The sequence below is a fragment of the Pithys albifrons genome, chromosome 4, assembly GCF_047495875.1.
Source record: "Pithys albifrons albifrons isolate INPA30051 chromosome 4, PitAlb_v1, whole genome shotgun sequence".
In the NCBI taxonomy this organism is placed as follows: domain Eukaryota; kingdom Metazoa; phylum Chordata; class Aves; order Passeriformes; family Thamnophilidae; genus Pithys; species Pithys albifrons.
This window is the reverse complement of record NC_092461.1, coordinates 75,754,419-75,777,278: the sequence shown is the minus strand read 5'-3', so window position 1 is coordinate 75,777,278 and position 22,860 is coordinate 75,754,419. Positions and strand designations below refer to the sequence as shown.

General features: G+C 39.5%; 1 protein-coding gene across 1 annotated transcript in view; it reads left to right on the top strand.

Moving 5' to 3' along the window:
• The window catches only part of TAF4B (TATA-box binding protein associated factor 4b), a 72,895-nt gene that overhangs the window by 12,633 nt on the left and 37,402 nt on the right, over positions 1–22,860 (top strand). The window contains 8 exon segments of the mRNA XM_071553123.1: positions 3,718–3,866; positions 4,588–4,692; positions 8,932–9,093; positions 9,197–9,319; positions 11,148–11,237; positions 14,739–15,299; positions 20,411–20,546; positions 21,090–21,195. Of these exon segments, the coding sequence (XP_071409224.1) occupies positions 3,718–3,866; positions 4,588–4,692; positions 8,932–9,093; positions 9,197–9,319; positions 11,148–11,237; positions 14,739–15,299; positions 20,411–20,546; positions 21,090–21,195 (1,432 nt within the window).

Below are 22,860 nucleotides of genomic sequence, written 5' to 3'. Positions count from 1 at the left end.
TACAAGGAAGCCATATTCCTGTTCATCTGCTACTGTTGGTGCTGGTGTTTTGTTCAGAGATTGCAGATATCTTTTCTGTTTTTAAATGCTGTGCTGAGAGGTGTTAGCTGAAACTTCAGCTGTGTTGTCCCATTCTCCCTGTTTTCCTGTGGAGTTGCATTGACTGCAAGATCCAATCTGTGTTCGCATTTAGTGTCTGCCTTCTAGTGAATGTGAAAACAGCTCTTGATAAGAAATACTATCTTTCTGCCCAAGGAGTGAAAAATGTGGATTCTTGCATTTACCTTCATTTCTGATAATAGCATCTCAGTAGCTGTGTGAGTCTGTTTATGTGACCTGCCTATTGAAAACCTCAAGGTTACCATCACCTATTGTTCCCCACTTCACACTTTCGTAGCTGTATGTAGTGTATGAGACTTTGGGTCTTAGTTTTGAGTGCCATAGAACCTTTTCTTCTGGCAGGAGACACCTCCTATGTCTCATCTTGGAGTCTGTGCTATTGACTGTGGTATTGGGTTGTTGCTTTTGTTTCCAGGCAACAGGGGAGTATCAAAAAATTGGGGATATTTTTAAGTTGTGTAAAAGTGTAAGTAAATTGAGAACAAACAGAGGTAAAAAAATAAATGCGGTCCTTGACAGCTTTCAAAGTGTTTCAGACAATCCATGTATCAGTTTACCCTCACTTTGCAACGTTAGGTTGTAGTTGCCCAGGGCTGTCTCTCTTGTCCTTGGACAGGATGTGGCTCTTCAGTGTATAAATCTATAGCTCTAACAGCTTTAGGTAGTAGATTACCATAACATTGGCTTTGGAGTTAAAATTTTGCCAGAGTCACAAAGACGTATGGCCATGAAAAGGCTACCACTCTTACTAAAAATTCTTCCAAATGGAACATGTATGGAGAGATTAATGTCTATTCCAAGGGGATCAGGTTCTTAATGTAACTTATATGATAGTAAACAGGTATCATCACAGTTGTATGTTCCAATGAAGGCTGTGACCCCTGGGATGGCCCTAGGTAGGTTCTTCTATGGATGCTTTCACCATGCTGTTTTACAGTGTTCTGATTAAGTATGGATGTCTTTGTATTGAATAATACTAGGAAGAAAGTTGATTTATGCTTCAGGTTACATTCTTTTGGGGATCATTACAGTCCTGGTCAAATGTAAAGGGTCTATTTTGACTTGTTAATATTCATGGTCATTTTTTTGTTTACCATTTACCTTTTTTTAGATGGTGATGAATTCGTGTATAAACTATATTGTATTTGCATAAGCTTCCTAGCTGTGTTGCTCTTGAGGTAGTTTCCTGTCAAGCAGAGTCTGCTGGAAAACTCACTGTTCGAGTGACTGGAGGGTGGGATACTCTTCAGGCAGAGTCTCCATCTCTGGCAAATGCTGACTGAAATCTCAGAACAGTAGTGCAGAAACAGCTCTGTAATCAGTTGACTGGTATAAATTCTTTTTCTTATATGCACTGTGATTCAGAGAATTAGAAATTGTGCTTCTGATAATTTGGTCTAACAGACAAGTATAATTAATAGTGACAAAATATCCAAATACATGAAAAGTAGAACTTAATGCATTCCAAGTCTCTAAAGGAATGAGATGATAAATTTATATCTGCCTTCTCAAAGACTAGAGCTATCAATGACATTTTAAAACAAGCTTATAAAAGAAAAGCTTAAAGCCTTTAGTAGCAAGACTTCTGCCATCCTGAATGTAGACCTAGAGTAGAGAGAAATGCTATTGCTATCAAAATGTAGTCAGCGTTCTTTCTTTCATTGAAATCTGCATAAGCATGTGGTGTGAACAAGGGAAAAAGAAAGCCCCTTTTCTAACTGATAATGAATTGTATGCCATGAATCACTGCCTAAATAAGATAGTATGAAAAGAAAATAAGAAATCTGTTTCCTATAACTCTGGTATTCATTGATTAAATTAAATGATCCATTTGTGCCAAAATATAATTATAGTCAAGTCTTCAGTGGATGAGGAGAAAGCTGAGTTGTCAGATGGAGTAACAGTATTTTTCTGAATATGCAGCTGTGTTGTGCAACTGCCCCATCTAGTAAAGGCTGCTTGAGAAAGGAGGGAATGCTCTAGATGCTGCTCTTGCAGTTTTCAGTTTGTGTGTGCTATGTAAATGAAAATATGTTGAAGTTACAAAATTGTATACCAAGTTCTGTTTTTTCTTGCAATATCCTCTTATGTTTTTAGATGTGGAGGATGAAAAGCTTTACTAAGCATGTGGTTATAGCTTGATCTTTGTTTATTTAAAAAAAACCAAACCCAACAAAACTAAACTCATGGAGCTTGTGGCTTTTCCTGTTGTATTCACTTGTACTCAGACAAAAGCAGTGTTTTAGACTGTATTGTGTGGCAATACTTTGACAGCTTTCAGACTAACCAGACCATAAAAAACTGTTTCATTGATGAGGTCTTGTTTTATACTAGGAAGTATCATAAGTGGACATAGAAGATTTGAGGTTCCTCAGATCTTAGATATCTTGCAAGAAAGTTTAATGCAGTCCTCCAAAAATGTTGGGGTACTCTTACTTACATATCTGACATTCTGTACCTTCCTCTTTCTTTTATTCCAAAGTCCTTTGTTAAGTGAGAGTGTTCAAGGATGGTGTTTTCTGTGGTGGACTTTCTAGCAGCTGATGTTGGAGGCGAAGGAGGTGAGATAGTAGCAAAGATAGGGTTCTTTATAGCTCCCTTGAAGGCTGAAGCTGTTCAGACCCCATATCCAACTGGCATTTTCTATTTGTGACCATGATGAAACCTCTGAATTTTCTAGAGCTGAGCCCTGAGGGGACTGGGGAGGAGAAGGAGGCATTGGTAGCTGAATGGTTTCCAAATGCAGGGAATATGGGACTCTGTGTAGCTTATGACTGATTGCCCGTAAGGTAACTTTAATTCAAAAATTTTAATACAAACACACATTGCTTTTTAATGGTTTGTTACAGCTGATGGGGTGGGAGAAAGGTGTTAAGCAGGACTTCTCTTCCTCTTTTTTCTTTTTTTTTTTCTTTCTTTTTTCCACTGGAATCTCACTGTTTGGCTGTAAACTTCTTTGATAAAAACACATTTTCATGCTTTTGGACAGACCCTTGACAGAGGGACAGTTTCAAATATCTGAGTGGCCTTGATTTCATGGGAGACCACTCACTTCTGGCTGAGGGGATGGTCTTGATACAGCCACGTGAACTGGTACTAATCAGGCTTCAGTCCCCATTGCAGTTTTCTCTAAACTGTATATTCACCTTTAAGTAGGTACCTAAATGTTCAGAAACTGAAGAGGCAGCCAAGTGTGACACTGGTGATGAATTTTGCAGGTTGAAGAGCTGCTTAAAATTAAAGTAATCCCAGAGTTTGTATAGAGGGTGTATCTGTCTCTCAAGTGTCCAAAATATCTTTTTGACTCAAATGATGAACCGCTTAGCAATTTGTATCTTGGATGCATGTAGTGTTTCAATGTGGCCTTTTAGTTAACTTTTTCTCTTGAATTTTCTCTTGAATTTAGGAATTCTTTTCTGTCATAAGGTGCAGAGTAAAGCTGTTGTGCATTTAGCTCTTATATTTCTTGACAGCTGTTCTTGGAGTAAGAAACTAAGTATTACATTATCAGTATGTTCTAGGTACTTCATCCACAAAAATAGAGGGAAGCTGTAATATAACTTAATTTCTAACAATTTGAATGTTTTTCTTCAACAGGAACTGTTATTATCAGAAGCAGTAGTGGCCACCTAATGCTAGTATCTCAACAAGCAATAGCACGAGCACAGAACCAGTCACAAAATAACACAAGTGTGAGACCATCTGTGCCGACCAGCACACCTGCAATCAGAATATGTGCTGTGCAGGTAACTTCTCTCATAACTTTAATTTAAGCTGTATGTTATACAGTTATAACAGGGTTTGCAAACAAATAAATGATGGAGGCTTAAATAGGCACTTGGAACACCACCTGAGTACTGTGGTGGTGTTTGGTTTTGCACCGCTAAACATCCCTATGTGCTTTGCTTTCTCAGTTCAGAAAAACTGCCAGCTGTTGTATGTGGGTAAGGTTCAAATTAGTGAGTTCCTCTCTGATGATGATGATGCAGACAGTTTAAGAAAAAAATGCCAAACCAAAATCTGCCTAAATGGGTTACTGCTAGTAATTGTAAACTTGTGATCCTATGGTGGAATATTTTCCTGAAGATGAGTGAAGCTGAGGAAGGACCTTTCCTGTTCCTCCTTCGCTGAGCTCTGCTGGCTTTACGCTTCCATCTCTTGTAATATAGTCAGCATGCAAGAATCAGGAGGTACATAAATGTAACAATTTACATCTTTCCTTAACCATTTTATTCTGATTTCATGTTGTCTCTAAATGTCTCTGAATTCTGTTATTGAATATTAAAAGGGTAGACAAATAGCTTTGTTGAGCAGTGTTTAAATTATATGGACTATGTGAATGATACCTATATTGTTATTGTAGGAGTATGTGTCTTGGTTTGTATGTGACCCCAACTTCAGTATCTGTTGTGTGATTGACTTGTTCAGCAACTATTCTCTGCCTGTGTATAATTATTTTTTTTAAAGAACTCTGGCATGCAGTTAGTAAAGAAAGTAGCAACTACTGTGAAAACATTATCTCAAACAACAAATGCTGTGGTTTCTACTGTTCAGCCACCTGCTGTAATACAGGTAGGTTGCAAGCTTTATAGTATGGTGGAACAAGAATAAATGACAGAAAGAACTGGAGAAAATATGGATGTGTTCTTCCTATTTCTTACTGTAATTTGCTTTTTAGTAAGCCTGGTAACCTTTGTCCTTACAATAAATTATTTTCAGAATATATTTTTTAATATATCTTTTTAATTAGGCTTCTGTCAATGTGTGTCAGATAATCGTATCTCATTATGGTAGAAAGCACATGAACAGGGAATAAAATAAATAGTTCAGAGAGCCATTTCCAGTGTTTTTGTACCCTGTGATAGAGCTCCTTCACTTGCTGAATCTTTTCTGGGAGATGGAGGCTTTCTAATGTGCTGCTACTTGGATTTCCTGATTTCTTAGTGAGGGAAAAGATTTACCTGCCACGTTGAGGGGAGAATGAGCTGTCTGCACCAGTCAAACTGGTTTTCATGTGTATGATTTTTTTCCCCACATTAAAAACTGAAGGAAGGTTGTAGCTGAAAGCCTGTTCTTTAATTGAGTGTGGCAGATGGGTTCCACAGGCACAACTGTAAATAAACAGTGGGTGGAAAGGCCTCATTATTTTTAGGTAGTGTTTTTGTCTTATTTCCTAAGTCTTACTTCACTTTTGTTTTAGAGAAAAATGTTTGGGGATTCTTCTGAAGAAGCTCTTATATATGACCTGTAGAGTATAAGACTTTTCCTAGATACAGTTCTTGGGTACTACAGACTTCTGGATAAGCACGTGTGGTGAAAAGAGAGCTTCTTTTTTCTGCAAATAACATGTTCTGCTCTCGTCACAGTCTGGAGGAGAAATCGTGAAGAAGTCTGACTCGTACATATATTTTGTGAACAAGAGTTTGAAGGAGATGGGCTGTAGCAGTTGACCAAACACTCAGTAAATGAGCAGGATCAGTCATTCAGAAAAACATGCTGGATGTATGTTCTTGACCTTGAGGGTGTTTGAAGGACTGGAGGATATGTTTGCTGCTAGTGGTAACTAACAGTCTCACAAGTTTGTCTCCCTGCTGTTCTGTTATCGGCAACTGAAAACTACTCACACTCTGTATGTGATCTTTTTTCACTTCCTTCTCACTACAGATGGATAATGTTTGGGCTAAAGTAGAAAATCCAGAGGCCTCTCTTAATACGTTTTCTATTTTGCTTAGAATGGAAACAACATATGCTTTGTGTCTAAGAACAGCAAAGGATATTCCTTACATTTATTTTGGAATACTAGCTTGTAAACCATGTGTTTGTGATCTCTGCATAGAGATCTTTAGGATATAAAAACAATAGTCATCTACTATACTACCCTTGCACTGGGGAGAAGAGATGGAGGTCATCCATCAACTGATGGATGAAATTGCCTCCATCCTCACACTCTCATGTGGATAAACATTGAGATTCATCATGCTATTAACTTCCTTTTGTAACTTCTATCTGCCTTTGGGTTGGTTCTTCTCTACTGTTAGTTCAGTTGTGATGTAATCAATTTAACTTGCATTCTTCTGAGATACTTAGAGACATAAACATAGAGTATTTTTTGTACGTCCTTTTTTTTATTTTGTTCCCCATTGCAGAAACTTGAGCACTTGTTCACCTGTAGGGCTGGACTGAAACAGCAGGAATGATGACTCTAGGAAAAATTAATAGTTGTGTTTTGCTTCGAGTGGCTTCCTTGGAGCCCCTGTCTTTTGCAGAGGATTACAAAGCTGTCTGTGTAACTCCTTGTACAATGAAGAATAAAGAGATACAATATGGATACATCCTGCCATGGCATGGTCACTGTGCTTCTCACCCTGGGGTGGACAAGAGAAGAGTGCTTACAAGGGCATCTGTGCATAAAGCTGATGGAATCATCTGGGAAAAGGAAGGCAGAGCCCTTGGCTCTGATTTCCATGGCAGCAATTCATTTATCAGTCTTAAAAGAACTTGCTGATCTTAGTCTTGATAGTTTTTTGAGGTCACAGGAGAGGAGTGTTGATGTGGAAGTAGGATGTCATCACAAAAAGTGGGAGACAGTGGATAGGAAATAATCTTTTCTTTGGCTTCGTTGTGTATCTTCTATCTTGTCCAAAATACAGCTTGGAACACTAATATCTGCAAGAGTGTCTAGTTGTTGATTCCAGTATTAGTCTCCTCATCTACAAAAATATTTCTGCTTTTTTGACATTCCTGAATGCTTAAGGTTCTGAGGTTAGACAAAATGCCTGCACATTTTTATTTTTTAACTGTTTTCCAGACGGGGTAACTAAGCTGCAAAGTGTCTAATTAGCATCATGCTGGGGCACTTTGATTTAAATGCAGAGCACTTCTTCTCTTGAAATGACCTCAAAATATGCAGGATTAATGCCATTTTTTGTGGCGACTGTTTCTCTGTTGCTCAAAGTGAGAATGAGAATTGTCACTAGTGAAAAATGTTGACAGCAGATGACAGAAGTTAATTCCCATATATTCATTTTCCTAGGAAAAGGGTCCAGCAGACTTCCTGTTGTTTCCTCCCTCAGCTGATAAGATGCAATTCTGGTCTTCATGTGTAAGCACGCTGGAATTTGCAAGAGATCAGCTCCTGTTTTCAACTTTTAAAAGCCCAGGGCATTGCAGCTTGGCAGATAAGCACTGTGTCCCCATCCGTCTTCCTCCTGCCCATCTGTTTATGGGATTCTTGTGCCCAGTTTGCCTCCCTGTGGTCTTAGAGCTGTTGAGCTTCATCCTTGGAAGAGACAGTGGTAGTGGCAAAGATCCTGCAGAGAGCTATTAAAGTGTTACCAACAGTGGGAGCCTAAGCTGGAAAGCTTTTTGGTAGCTGCTTGCTGCTTTCATGTCAAGCTGGCAGCAGCTTGGGGAGGGGGGGATGCCCATCCAGGATAAAAAAAATTACAAATATGCAGCAGAAGTGTCAGTGTTTTGCTTTAGCTTTAAGTGTTTGTTCATTATTTTCTGTAACCTGAAAGACTTAAAAAGCCCTTTGATACTCTATATGATGTTTGTCCAACCCTTGATAAATTTTTGTTTTATCCATGATAAGGTTAGACTCCTGTCTGACTGTCTTATGATCAATGTAATTAACAAGCATTAATTGCAATTGTCGGACTAAACTGGAGTGTTTAAATGTGTTAAGAGTTAATGAAAGCAACTGTGTTATGCAGATCTGAACCTACAAGAATACGGGCTACAAAACCAGACTTCCCTTCCTCTTGATAGGCTTGGAGGAAAAATGACACCCAACTTTAGGTTTCAAATGTTAACCTAGAACTCATTCTCTTCTGTGACCTGCATGTTCATTCTGCCTCTACAAAAACCACTGCTTTTGATTTCTCAACTTGACAACTGAAAAGCCAAAGTCTTATTCATACTGCATTTTGTTGTATCAAGTGAACTGTGGTGGGATTTTTGGGTATGGTTTATTTGTTTGTTTTCTGTAAAATCTAAAGTAGAAATATTTCAGTTGAGTAGGTTTTCATTTGTAAATGATGACTTACCCTGATTTGCAAAGGAGGGAGGTATTTTTTTCCTAAACCTTAATTACTCTTCTGTTCCTGCAGCTTCTGAATCTGTTGGTAAATTATGAGATGTTTAAAAGGAGGTCTCAAAATAACTGAATTTTATAAGGGTTTCTGTCCGGGCAGAGGAGAAAGAGATCCAAATTGCTGCCCACAAGAAGGCAGGAAGAACTTATTGGTCCATTTGCTGATCTGGCAGCTTCTGCTGGCACATGCATCCTTCCAAAGTGGACATGATGTCTTTTGCCTACTCTGCATGTGATGGGAAGAGCAGGGGATGTTACAACTGGGAGAGAAGCCTCAAGGCAAGAATGGAAGATAAATAATCACTTAAACGTTGTGTTTATCTTTGGAATAGTATCACCTGGCTTAGCTTTGTCTAAAATTCATTAGTCTTCGACTGTAGAACCTGGCAAAGATAATATATTGCTTTCTTCAAGACAAGGTTACCTTTCTCTCTTGTTTTAAAGTTGCAGGCAGTGCTTCAGGCTGAACAGGCCTTTGTAATGTATTCCCCCCGTGCTTGATTTATAAATAGAATTTATGACTGTGAGGCTTCTGTCACTGTGTTAAATAGAGCCTCTCAAAGCAAACAAATCTAAACTCTAAAAACAAAGAGAAAAATCATTTATTTATATTTTAGATGGTAGTGTAGAGGGATTTTCCTGCCTTACATGATGGCAGAATCCAATATGTTTGTCACGTTGTTCTTTGGTTAAAAAGTGTTAATTTTTCTCTTCAGCCAGCAGCTGCAACAGTTACTACAGTTACTGCTGTAAAGCCTTCGAGTACTGGAACACCTGTAAAACTTCCAGTTACAGGACCACCTGCACAAGCTATGTCCCAGAAGGCAGTCTCTGTGAAAGCAGAGGGCACAACAGTAGCACAGACCAGTGCTTCTACAGTAAGGAAAAAAGTTTTTAATTAAAAATTAGCATTCTCTATGTTCATCAGAGGTTAGAGAGACAGTACAATGTCTAACAGTCTTCTCTTTATTTCCACACTAGGAGATGCTAGAGAATGTGAAGAAATGCAAGAATTTTCTTGCTACGCTAATAAAATTGGCGTCTAGTGGACCTGAAGCCTCTGAGATGGGGCAGAATGTGAAGAATCTAGTGCAAAATCTACTGGTGAGACTTTTTTTTTAGAAACAAAGACTGCATTTTTTGTGTATACATTTTTACATTTACTTTATCATAGTGTTGTTCCTTGTCTGTTTTTTTTTTAACAGATGAATAGTTGGATTTGTAGATGAGTACATCTGACCCTCTCTAAGTCTTATGGGATAACTCTTACTTTGACTGAATCACGTGGTGTTATTTCCCTCCTCACATTTGTTTCATTTTACACACAGAGGTAACTGACAGCAGGAAGAGCTGTTAGTGTTAGCACAGCTTCTGGGTCTGAACTGCTTTTCTTTCATGTTAGTATTGTTTTGAGTCCTCAATAGCAAGACCATCACTGTGGAGATTGCAGTCCAGCTTTACTCCAAGACAGAACTGACTTACAAACTGACAGTGAAGCTCCAGTGGAACAAGTGTGACATTATCGATGCCTTTAAACAGTGGGTTGGAGAAAACTGTGGTGGCTGCCAACCTCTCTCTCCTTGCAGGTGGCTTCCGTGTGCTGTTTCGTGCTTTACCCAGCACAGCTGGGCTTTCTTCGTAACATTTTCACCTGACACTTCTTGTCATGACATTTGACCGCTGCTGCTGCTTTGTTGTTCCACCGTAGCAGAAGGCTGTGTGCTGGTGGAGTGGCTTTGCTAGTGGTACCAAAGGACTTTCCAGTCTAGAAAAGTGTGGTGTGGAGAGGTATAATTTCAGAGAGCAGATTGTTTGAAGATGCAGCCTTGTGAAAATTTGATTCCTCTGCCTGTGTGTCCCTGCTGGACTATACACTGTCCCTTTTTAAAAAAAACAAACAGTTGTTACTGGACAGTAATATGTTGTTGACTCTGCACTTGTTTGCTTTTTGTTGTAGTTTAAAAATCTGCCATTCAGTATGTGTATGATTTAAATGGAAAATAATGTTTTGTACGTAGAAATGAGTAAATGGCAGCTGTGAAGTAAAATGGTCCTCAAGGCAGTGTTTCATAAAGTGGTTGTCAAGCACCTTGTATACAGTGAGATGTAGTGTACCAAACCACTTGGATCTGTATCACTGAGATATCAGTGATCCATATCCACATCTCTGTGAGATCTAAGAGACAACAAATCAAATGACTAAATGGGAGAGTTGCTGTAAGTCTGTATGTCTCTGAATGTAGTCTTTAAAATCCCTCCTCTGATTATGTAGCAACTTGGAACTGCTGCTCTGTGGGTGAGAGGAGTAATTTTTCTGCAGAAACAGATTGTTGCTGCTCTTTGTGTGTCTAACCTTCTTGGAGGAGGAAATGTTCTTGATGACTCTGTGGCAGGGATTCACCTGGGAGGGTGAGGAAGAACAGCAGGGTCTGGGGCCGCCTGCTATCTTAACCCTCTTGTGGCGGCACTGAATTAGTGAGTGAGACATCTCAGAAGTCTGCTGCAGCTTCCTAACCTTCCCAAGCCCTTGAGTGAGGTGTTTGTGTTGCCAGAGTGGAAAGCATTAAGAAAACAGTACTCTGCCATTCAGAGGACTGTTACCATAAGTGGTATGCAGAAGCAGGGATATGCAGAAGCATATTCTTTTCTATCTCTTCAGTGACTGGGTGTGGAAACCTATGCAAAAGTGTGTTAACTGCGTGCAATTGAAGAAAGCACTAAACAACTGGGAAAATACAATACCAAAAATTACAACATTATTCTATCCTAACCACCCTCCTTTTTTTTAAATGTAGCAGCAAAAAGGTATTTGAGTCCTGAAACTGAACAATGCCATGATAATATGAATTTCCATGACTTTTTGATAGATCTCAGGAAAAAAGTGTGGTAAGTTCAGTTATGACTTAGTGTTGTAATTATACTTTCCTCTTAGGAAGCAAAAATTGAACCCGAAGAATTTACAAAAAAGCTATACATAGAGCTCAAGTCATCTCCGCAACCATATTTAGTTCCTTTTCTCAAGGTAAGTGTCTGATTATGGATATATAGTATTTAATGAGGGAAGGGAGGAGGACCAGAATAGAAAAGGAAAGAACTGACACATTCAAATAGATACTTGTTCAGGTCAGTTGAAGAAATAGTTCTTAACCTCACTCGGTGTGACTGTTGCACTCGGAAAGACAATTTTTGAGGGGAGGAAACATTTTTGAGGACTAATTTATGCTGTGTTCATATATTGGAGAGTAGTGGAGACTAGTATTTTGGAAGCTAGTGCATCTACGGTAGAGCAGCTCCGCTAAGATGGCCCTCTTACTTTCTCATCAAAAGTAGCTGTTCTGAGTTCTAATATAGAAGACAACAGTGGCAATGCACTGCTTAGGCAGTGTTAAAGCTTGAACAATTTTCATAAAGCTATTCATCTGTCTGCTGGTCTGTGTGTAACTGGAGGCAGGAAAAAAAACCCTACCTCCTTTTCCAGAAAGGGTCTGACAGGACTACTGCAGCTTAGGAAAAGAATCCCAGGAACTCTACCTCCATTCAAGCAAATAATCACGTATATTAAAAAATTCTCCCTTAAGGCTTCTAATCATATGGTAGAATGGTATTAACAAAATAAAAATTAACATCTTTGTTGTATAGCCAGCATTAAATCCCAGTGAAAACCCAGAAAACTTGGTTAAATTTACCTAATTGCAATGTATACCATATTCTTAGGCTTCATAGATCTATACTTTTCCTTGACATTTATTATAGGTATGATGGAGAATAAAGAAAGAATAGTTAAGTAGTAAAGCTAGAACAGAGGTTTTCTGTAGTTTGCCATTTTCCTTGGTATTTGACAGGCCATGTAACATTGCATGTGATAATGTTGGTATTACTTTACATGGCTGGTGGTAATCTGTTGTAAGTGTGGGATAAAAATTTTTGTTACAATAGCATCTTTTAAATACCTTGCTAGCAAGTTTGCCATGAGTCTAGAAGACTGCAGTCATCTCTGCAGGGCCTTAAGCTGAAACAGGGGAGATTCAGATTAGATACTAGAAAAGACATGTTCACTGTTAGGGTGGTCAGACATTTTAGATGAGTTGCTCAGATAGGTGGTGGAGTCACGATCTCTGCAGGTGTTTTAAGAAGTGTCTGGATCTGGCACTGGGTGATGTGGTTTAGGGGTTGCAGTGACAGTTCTGGGTTGACAGTTGGACTGGATGATCCTAAAATTCTCTTCCAACCTTGAAGATTCCATGACATATAAAATTTTTGTATTGGTCATTTATTCTCTTAATTTCCTGGAGACTTCTTAAATGCCCATGCAAAAGCCAGAAAAATAAACAGCTCCAAGAATGGGCTTTTCTGCCTCCAGTGTGGCTGGGACTGCATTGGCTGCAGAAGGACTGGGCTGTGAGTGCAGGGTCAGAGTGACTGGCAGAGGCTTCCTAGTAGCTGCACGGAGTTGCAGGAGAGCTCTGCTATCTGATGCCAGGGCAAGTTTGGCTTCCAAAATAGCACAGCTGCTTTCTGCAGGGCCCTGACTGATCGACCCTGCTAGATACGGGCTGGCTGCCCCTGCCTGGGGCCAGCTCAGGTGCTGCTGTGCTGTGTTCCTGAAGCAGCACAGGTGAACCTCATTAGCTCTGCACAGACCCAGCCTAAATCTGGCACAGTGAGGCCTTGGCTGGGGCTGATGAGCCTTGATAGCCCCCGCCTAGCTCATGCAGAGGAGCCAAAGGGTGACTACGCTGCACTACACTTGTTTGGTCCCACAAGGGTTTATTAGTTTAGGTACAGGGCTGTCCTTGTGCACTCAGCTGTTAGAAAGCCATCTGAGAATGGAGGGAGCTGCTAGCTTTAGTGCACAGACCTCAAGGCAGTTGTGCAGGAGTTAAGGTGGGTTCCTCAGCATGGGTCAGACTCAACACAGCACAGCTAGTGCATGTTTGTCCTGCAGTGTACTGCCAGGTGCTGGTATTACCTAGGATTTTGGTTTGGGCAGTGTCCATACCACATAATTCTTGACATACTGCTCTCTCCTTGTTGCATGCTGTATAAACAAAGATATACTGTGACTTCAGAAATATTGTTCAGACATGCTCAATGTTAGCTGACTTTGCAGTGTTGCCAGTCCTTTAAAACATCTTGTACCCTAATTGCTTTTTTCTGAAGCACTATAAGGATGTGTAGTTAATACACACAATTAATTAAGTTGATCTGCAACTCTGAGCAGCTGTGATGGAATGGAGTGCCAAATTGAAGATGACTTCAGGAGCACTTCTCTAAGGTGCTAAGAGAATCTGCACTGGCTTTGTTTGTGGGGGAAATGTTTGCACCTTGATTCTGGAAAGAAATGTGATACTGTTTGTTGCCAATTCACTTTTAGCTAGTGAAGTGGAATTTTATGAGGGAGGACTCTCTGGAATTGTCTCTTATCTTTGAGCTGCAGGTTTTTGATGAAGTTATACATGTGTTTTGTTTTGTCTGTTCCAAGGGGTAGAAAAGTATAATGAAGCCTATGAAGCCTGCTTGATGTTCAAGTCTGCTGGATGCTTTTGGTATCAAAATTGCATCAGGAGCTAAGCAGCCTTTTAAAAGAAAAGTGAATGTTAAAAGGCAGGTGTGCTGCAGAAGGTCCAGATGAGCAGATGATTTGTTCATTTGGTATACCAGCATGTGAGACATGTTCCTTTTGCATGAAGTCCAAAGCAGCAGCACTGTCCTAGAAACTCTTAGAAACTTTAGAAACTGTTAAGTGCAGAGGAAAAAAAAAAGGGGGGGGGTGTTTCAAAAATATACAGATGACTGCAGAACTGATTTCTCCTGTTCAGAACTATAGCAGATTATACACAGTCAAGGAGAAAAATCTGTAGAGAGCTTGAAGATTATTCTGTCCATTAACCTTTTCAAACACAGCTGTAGTAAAAATGAGATGTTGCCAGATTCCTTTACTTTTGTTCTCCTGTTGCAGAGACTGGCTGAAGTCTTGCTGCAGCTCTACAGACATTATTAAAGTGGTATCTCCCCCTAGTGTAGTTACAGCTGTATTGGTATAAAAGTTCTTGCATCTTTAGAGCTTGGATCTGACTTTGTTGGATAATTTGTAGTTCCTTGTCAGACGGACTTCATGAAATAAACACAGCTGTTACAATATAACATGTTTTTTTTGCAAAACAAAATTTTTTCAAGCATTTAATTGTTTTACTCTGAAACATAAATTCCAAATTGAAAAATACAAACAAAGGAACAAGAGTTATGTGTGTTTCCCCACAGATGGGATTGGCTACATGTAGCAAAGCTGTGGTGACTGTTGACCTTAGCTCGGCCTGTGTCAGTGTTTCTTGTGGTCTTCACTGAGCAGTATTATCATCAATTCAAGGATGCCTGGATTTTAGCAATACTTGTTTGGAATAAGCAATTTATTGCCTCTTGGAAAATTTAATTGAATATTGAGGAAGGACATTCAGTTACAAGCATATTATTATTGCGGAAAACTGTTGATCTTGCATTCAGTGTTTTTTCATTTTTCTTTTAGAAAAGCATGCTTGCCTTACGACAGCTAATGCCTAATCCTCAGAGCTTTATCCAGCAGTGTATGCAGCAGCCAACTCCAACCCAGGAAGTGGTTTCGACCTGTACCTCTGCAGTACCATCTCCTTCAAAAGGACTGGAAACCTCAGCTGTAGCAACAAGGGCTCCACCCGTTACAAAACCCCTGCCTGCCTCTGTAACAGTCACAGCCCCTCTAGTTGTAAAGCCAGTTCTTGCCAGCACATCAGCAACACCTTCTCTGCAGACTGTGAAGCCTGTTCCTTCCTCTGCAGTGGCGACGGGATCTGTTCAACCTGCAGCTTCAGTCCTCGCCACCACGTTAGCAACATCAGGGCTGACTGCTGTCCAAGCTGTCAAGCCAGTCTTCACCTCTCTTGCTTCTGCAAAGCCAGTGCTGGTGTCTACAGTGGCCTCTTCATCAACAACTCCTCTCCAGCCTCTGAAACCAGTCATTGGAACCCCGATCAGTATTAAAATGTCGCAGCCCAATTCCGCCATTGTGCAGTCAGTGGGTGCTCAGCACATGGTTAAAGTGAAACAATTGGTAAGATGGATTTCTCTGCTCCTCTGTAACTAACCAGGCTGCTTTACTTTGACTCTTGCCGTTTTGTAAAGAAAACCAATTTGGACCTTTGCCTTTTATTTTTAATTTTAACATGTAAGCTAATCTGTTTTGAGTTAATCAGTTATGTTTGACATAGTTTAGAAATATTGAGCCCTTGCTGAAAATGTGAATCTATAGCCAAGCTGTCAGCTTGGTCTCTTGAAGACATGTTGACCACCATTTGACCAGACTAAATGTCCAGCTTGAGACACAAGGGGATAGGAGGTCTAACCCCTGCTACACATGCAGCCAGGCATGGTTGGCACCTGAAAGAAAAGGTACGAAATGCCAGTGTCAGAAGAAGAAATTGATGGGATACTTGCATTAATTACTGTTAGATGCTCTTTGGGGCTGTGCCTCAGCTAGCCACCAGGGATTCACTTCATCTCCCTTGGTAGTTTTTTTTCCCTGGATACTTTGCAGGTACAGGTGGCTTGATGATGTTTAGTGGTATGTGATGTGAAATGTACGAACTACCTCAAGGAGCTTGTCAGAGCAGAGCTCTGACCTCCACATTTACTAAGATGTGTTAATTATGAAGTCATCCAAAAGTGAGTTTTTTCTATCAGGCCTCATTAGCTAACAAATTCCAGGAGGAATAGCTGTCTTATTAAAACAATGCCCTCAAAAGCAATGTGTTAACACTATTTTTTCTTGGCACAGGTTAACTTCTTGCTAATGTTAATGTTAAATACCAAGAAGCTGTGGATCACGGATATACCCAAAAGAGCAACATTGTGAAATAAATCAGATTTGGTTTGAGTAGTCGTGGTTTCTAACTGATCTAATTTTAGGTAAAACTCTCAAATATTTTGAGAGAATAGTCTGCCTTTGGCAGATAAAGAACTGAATTCTTGCATAGGACTTCCTTGTAAAGATTATTTTCCTGTGAAGCTAGATTACTTTCTACAAGTATAGTAGGGGATCTGGTGTGTGAATTTTCTTTGTATCTTGGTTATTGTGTGTACTTGATTTAACAGTGTTTAGACCCATAAAATGTTTTGCTTTTCTAATTTTCTTCTTTTCAAAGGGCATAAGGTGGATGTAATACAAGAATCCTACATTCTAAATAAAGAGTTTATGGTACAAGCTTTTTACCTATCCAGACTTGCTTAAAAAGACCAAAACACTCAACTATACAGAAGGGATGGGAACTCATTTTTATGAGTGGATTTCTTTAAAAACAAAAGCAAACCAAACCAAACAAAAAAGAAATAAAAAACCCCAAGAAACAAACAAAACCCCCCCGAAAAGGCAAAAAAACCCCAACCCTAAAACTGCAAAGAAGAGTTACTAAGCATATATACTGTCATTCTTTGCTAGTAGCAGCTAAAGCCAAATTGGAAAAGGAATTGGTACCCATATTGTCTTTGAGGACTAAGTTTGAATTTCCAGCCAGAAGAAGATGGATTCTTGGGTTGTACAAGGGCTGGAGAGCAGTTTGTTGGCTACACAGCAAGCCATCTAATCCCGGGGAAAGGTTGACCATCTGTACAAATAGGCGAGGAAGCTTAACACTACGCAGGGGAGTCGAAACACTTCTTGAATATGATATTGGAGAACTCAAGAAATGGTTTCTGCCTCCTACGCTGCTGCAGTGTGGCAGCCTGTTGCAATTGCTTGCCTTCACTGTGCCTTGCATATATTGAATTGCATACAAAACATGTTCTTATCTTCATTTGGGTAGATCCCAGGCACAGTGATTAAAATACTTGCTTTTCTAAATAGCTATTAAATTTTGGTCTTGGATATAATTGGACTGAGTTGACCACTACACAGCTTACCCATATCAGGACCTTGGTGTTTGTTCAGATGACCTATTAGCACAAAGAACAAATTAGTAGAAGCTGCTGCATCTTCTAGGGCTTCCCTGTTGCCTTTCCTTGAAAGGGCAGAGGGTCTGTTTCCTCCCATCAGAAAACAAATCTGGACCTCCCCTCCCTAAGCACAAGGGTCCTACTGCCAGCTGAAAAATAAGTACATTGCCAGCTGTGCAAATCTATCCATACAATGCTGCCAGCAATTGCTGTCCCTTTTCAGCCCATAGGGATGTCTGATGCCATACACTCCCCTCTGCATGTCCCTTTCTGATTTTGGCCTCTTTGTGCTTGAGGGAATTGAAAGCAAACTTCCATGTGCCAGCTCCATTGTAATGTTGGTGGTGCTTAAGAATGCAGCACCGTAGTGTTTTAATATCAAATTTGTGTTTGGAGTGATGCAACATGAAACTTTAATTTCTGTAGCATGATTATCAAAACTCTGGGTTTGTATAGTGGGCCCCGAGGGACCTGTTTTTCAGGGGTGCTGTTTGGACTGATCACACTCCTGGTGCTGTGAGAGTTGCACACTTGGAAGGGTTCCCTCCTGTAACTTTCTTAACCCTGCCTCATTGAATGACGTGGGCTTACAAAGAAGTTTCATCTTGGAAATAAAGCTTGTCTTGCTATAGTATTGCTTTGTTTCTTTTTTAAGCACTATAAATGAAAATTTAGACTACCAGCTGCTGGCCTCCAATGGTGAAAAAGCTGCTGTGAGACTAAAACTTCATGTCAGGCATAAACTGGCAAGGGGTTTATGGGTTAGTCCCCACAGTTACCCGTGAGACACACATACTGGACATAGCAAATAGTTGAAGCAAGGATTGAAGTGCTTATGCTGTTCTAACTACTTATTCTTAGTGAGCTGTTAGTGTCAAGTGACTTCTGAGCTGAGCTTTCACAAACAGAGTCTCCTCCATTATTTTTCAGGACTTCTTTTGTCCTGGATACATGCTTTTGCATTCAGCTGGTGGGGTGAGGCTTTCTTCATGAAGCAATACTGCTTGTCTGTAATGGTACCTCAGCATCTCTCTGCTATCTCCAAACTTTGCTTTATGAATGTAACACAGATTCAAGTGAGGCTAGTCCAAGTCTCTTTCAGGCAGCTGTCAGTTGAATGTTGCATTGCAATTTTTTTAACTTAAGAATGTGGGTGATTTATTCTCATGTCTGTGTCAACCTACTTAACAGGGTACAAAGGAACAGTCCCTTTATTACTTTTTGCTGCTAACCCAAAGAAAAGGGACAATAACTCCTTCTCACCTATACTACCTATTTTCATAATGCTTCTTTCTGGCATTAGATCCTTGTTGAAATTTCCAGGATTGTTGCTCTCTCCTCTTACAAGTCCCAAGGACTTCCAGCTGTTGTTAGTGTAGCAGCTAGAATGGCAGACAGAAAACAGGCTCTACTGCCAACACATCCTTTCTGTTTCTCAATGATGTAGTCTCCTCAGTTACATGACTTATTTCCCAGTCTCCCCATAGACCATGGATGTAACATTGCCTGCCTCTGTTCTTTTGTCTGCTGTACCTCAGCTTACATTTCCTCCTGTGTGTTCCAGTGTTTTGCATGCTGAAGCATCATTCTTACTGGTGGTAAGGAGGATCTCTAGGTATGTGTTAGTGGGGGTGCTAGTGGAGCCTGTGAATAGTTTGGCCAGGCTGCTTGGTGGCTCGTTGATTATCCAAACATATAAATGACACCGTTAATGTTATTCTCAACTTCCATCTTGTGGAAGCTGGATTTTTCAGGAAGATCAAATTGAACTTTGAGAAAAACAAATGGAAGTAAACATTTGCATCTGGTTTACTCCATGAGGAGGAAGTGTTTCATGGATGAGCCTTGGCTCGCTCCACAGTCTGTCCCTGTACTCATGGAGGTCTTTCCTCCTCCGGATCGTATGTTTCTTCTCAAGAACTATCTGTCTAGTTTCCAGATACCACCTTCAGCTCAGGTATTCTGTGTTACTGCTGCTATGCCAAATCTTAATGCTGTTGAAATGGAGATCAGTGAGAAATATCTTACCTCTTTGATACACAAAGTACCTCTTTTTGTGAATGTGTGATGTTTATGTTGATACTATGTATTGATAAATCAGAAGTTAGATGACAGAAGGAAACACCCTAATTTCTGACGTATTGTGTCGATTCTTTCTTGACCCTTGTGCAATCTTGTTGTATAAGCACTCTTTAGATTTTCTGAAGTTAAAAAAAAGGAAGTAGAGGAGAAAAATGGGTACTTGACCCTGGCATTTTCTTAATGTTAGCTTTTTGCTCCTAAAATCCGAAGATGTTATGATTTTGTATTACGGTAAAATCACGTCTTTCTGCTACTTGTAATCAAGAACTTTTCCAAAGGATGTATCAAAGCTGTAGCCCACATTCTGCCATCTAGGAAGTTTACAAGTGAGGTTTTCAGGGACATTGCGATTTTATTACCTTCTTTCATTTTAGTAAATGCCCCTGAAGAGGAAGGATTAGTATTTATGGGGTGTGCCTGTAGATCTGTGTTGTGATGGCATCCTGTTGTCTGGTTTTGTGTCTTTGATGAGTGTCTTTAAACAAAACTTCATTTTTACCCTTCAACTGTGTACTGATGTCTTTATGTAGAGGCTCTACTCACTATAGGTGTTGCTATTTAGTACTATGTTCCTGTTAACTGATGTGTTCAGTATACTTTAGCTTAACACTCTGAAACTCAGCATCTCAATTTACAATTATTGTTGCAGTTCCAAAAGTCCATTAATAATTTCATAATGTTACTCTTAATTCTTAACAGGAAAATGGTTTCATACAAAACTTCAGTTGCTTTGGTGTTCTCTCTTTTTAACTAGGTGAATGTGATACCTACCCTTTTGAACTTATTGGTAGGCAGACTCAATATTTGATAGTTATTCTGTTAAGCCAAATGTAGAGGAAAGCCTCTTATAGTAATGGCTATGTGATACTTAGTGGAAGTTGTCTAATAGATATATCAATAAAGAGTAGGAGTGAAGTATCTGTTACTCAGAATCACTATCACATTCTGAAAGAGCTGGAGCTCACCACCACTTGTTAAGATTTTTTTGATACAAAGTAAAAAAAAAAGGTTTTTCTGACCATGCTGTTTGCTTTAAACTGAAAACTAGACAAGCATGCCTGCCCAGTGACGTGTAAATGGAAACATTGATACTGTTTACTTCTCTGTATTTTTAGAACTTCTCACTCTTAATATTCGATATTCTACTTGCAGGTAGTCCAGCAACCATCAGGAACCATCGTAAAGCAAGTATCCACACTGCCACAGCCCTCAGTGCTCACCCTACAGACATCTACTGACAAAAAGATGCCGCTGAATGCACTTGTTCAAACCAACCAGTTTCCTGCAGGTAAAGTGGAACCTCTTTAATGGAGAAGGGAGAGGAATGCTGAGGTGTAGAAGTAAATGCAGGCTGTGAGTTAAGTTAAACATCTTTGCTGTCTGCTTGGAGTTCTGATGAGAAAATGAGTGCCCCATCTACTTGTGAAACTGTTAAAAGCATGTCAGTCAAACATTTGTACATGGTAAAATACTGTGACTGTGCTCCTAGCAGTGAACTTCCTTTAAACTGTGATGCTTTTGAGAGTTGTTTCATGAGGCCTTGCTTTTTCCTTCAACAGGTTCAGGTTGGTGCATAATATGAGTTTGTCTCACCCAGTCAGTTTTCACTAAAATGTTTCACTGGTCAGCACAGAGGAGAGTGTTTGCTGAGAGCATGTAGAGTTTTTGTCTGTACAGAACATGTAGAATGTAAGATTCTAGAGTGTCTGTTTTTCAAGTGGACCTAATTAGTTTTTTTTGAGTCTGCAGTAGCCTTTGCTGGAAGACAGAAATGATTAAACAGTTGTCTTAGGATTTTAGTTTCTCCTATAACATGTTTGTTTTATTTTAGGTTCCATCCTGAAACAAATTGCTCTGCCAGGAAATAAAATTCTGTCGCTTCAAGGATCTCCTGTTCAGAAAGCAAAAATGAGAGAGAATGGAGCAACATCCTTGAGGTAAAAATAAACATCATCAGAAGTTAACAACAGGGAGGAACAAAAGAAACAGCAAGTACAGAGGTAGAAACAGAGCCCAAGTAAAAGCAACTTTGTTTAGAAACATTTTTCTGGTATGTGTTTTTCACTAATTGGCAAGGGGGGAACCTGAACATTTTTACCTCATAGCAGATGTTAAGTATTCTTAATGTAAGCAAACTGTGCAGATTAGGTGATAGCATGATGAAAATGGAACAACAGTGTAGGTATGTATACAATCTGCATCGATATGTGTCAGTTTTAATCTTGTAGAGGAAGCATATTGATCTCCATCCTATGTTTACAATTACTATTCCAGTTACCTTGTATTAAAATCTCTAAGTAGGACTAAAGCAGATGAAACCTCCACTTTTTGAAGACAGCTGGATGATAACATTGAACCATTTCTTGGACTAGCTGCTCTGTGCTGTATCTCAAAATATTTTATTAGCTCCTCTTACAAGCTTGTTTCTGTATGTAGAAGTGAAAGGCTTTGACTCCATCTCTAGTTATGACTTCTGGCATATTCTCTAGGCCTTTAGATTACAAGAGTGCTTAAAGCTTTAATTCTGGTGACTGATTAACTTTTCAAAAGCAGGAATTATTTTTGTAGCTCTGAAATGTAATGTTGGAACAAAGGGACAGACTGTCATAAGCATTATTGGTCTTATGAATTTAAGGCAAGTTTGAAGGAGAGAAAAAAGAAGGCATAGTGACACCTTTGTCATGTTGACCAGTTGACTTCTCATCTCTCATATAGTCAGAACTGTTGTTTACAGTAACATACAGTGTACAGTGAACACTTAAAACAGTCATAGCCAGAACCTCAAATGAAAAGCTCTTATTAGAGCAATACGTCTGTTAGCTGCCTCAAAGTCTTATAAAATAACTTAAGAATTAATGTGGGATGTAATTTTGAGTAGTGATGTTTAAAAAAAATTACTTCATAATATCACAATTAAAAACAAAGCAACAAACTCATACAAAAAAATTAGACACAATTTTTTTTCTGTGGTCTTTCAACTGGAATATATTAGCTGTCTTACAAGAAAAAGATTGAATTCTTGACATTTCTTCCCTGAGTTGTTAAATTCTTAGTATAGGAAAACCTCTGCTTTTACAGTGTGATGCAAGATAGATTCCTGTTCTTGCTCTTGGAATCTGATTTTCATAGTAGCATAAGTCCATGAAAATTTAGATAGGAAATCTCTCTATCTCACCTTAAATTTTTCTAGTAGAGTCCCTTGTCTCTGAAAAATTTGGCTTTGAATATATTCCTGGTGCTTCTATTCACTGTTATAAACAAACTTTGACTTTAAAAACTACGTATGTCAATCTTCATATATCAAAATGTGGGCAATGTGTAACTGCTCAGGCTTCTCTGAGCAGGTCTAGCACCAAATAATGTTAATAGGGCAATAGCTGTTCCCCAGTAGGCTGTGAAGGCTTTTGCTCTCTTCTGTCCTGATACTTAGTATTCCCAGGATGGCTATTCTTTGAGACCTATGATGCATCAGCTGCTGATCATGTGTGAGGTAGAGGGAGGCACCATGGTGTGTCTGCTTTCAGGTTTTGTGATGAGATTTGTTACGGGCAGAGAGTGTGTCTTGTAGTCGATGTGATTGTACGTGTGACACTCTAATGACA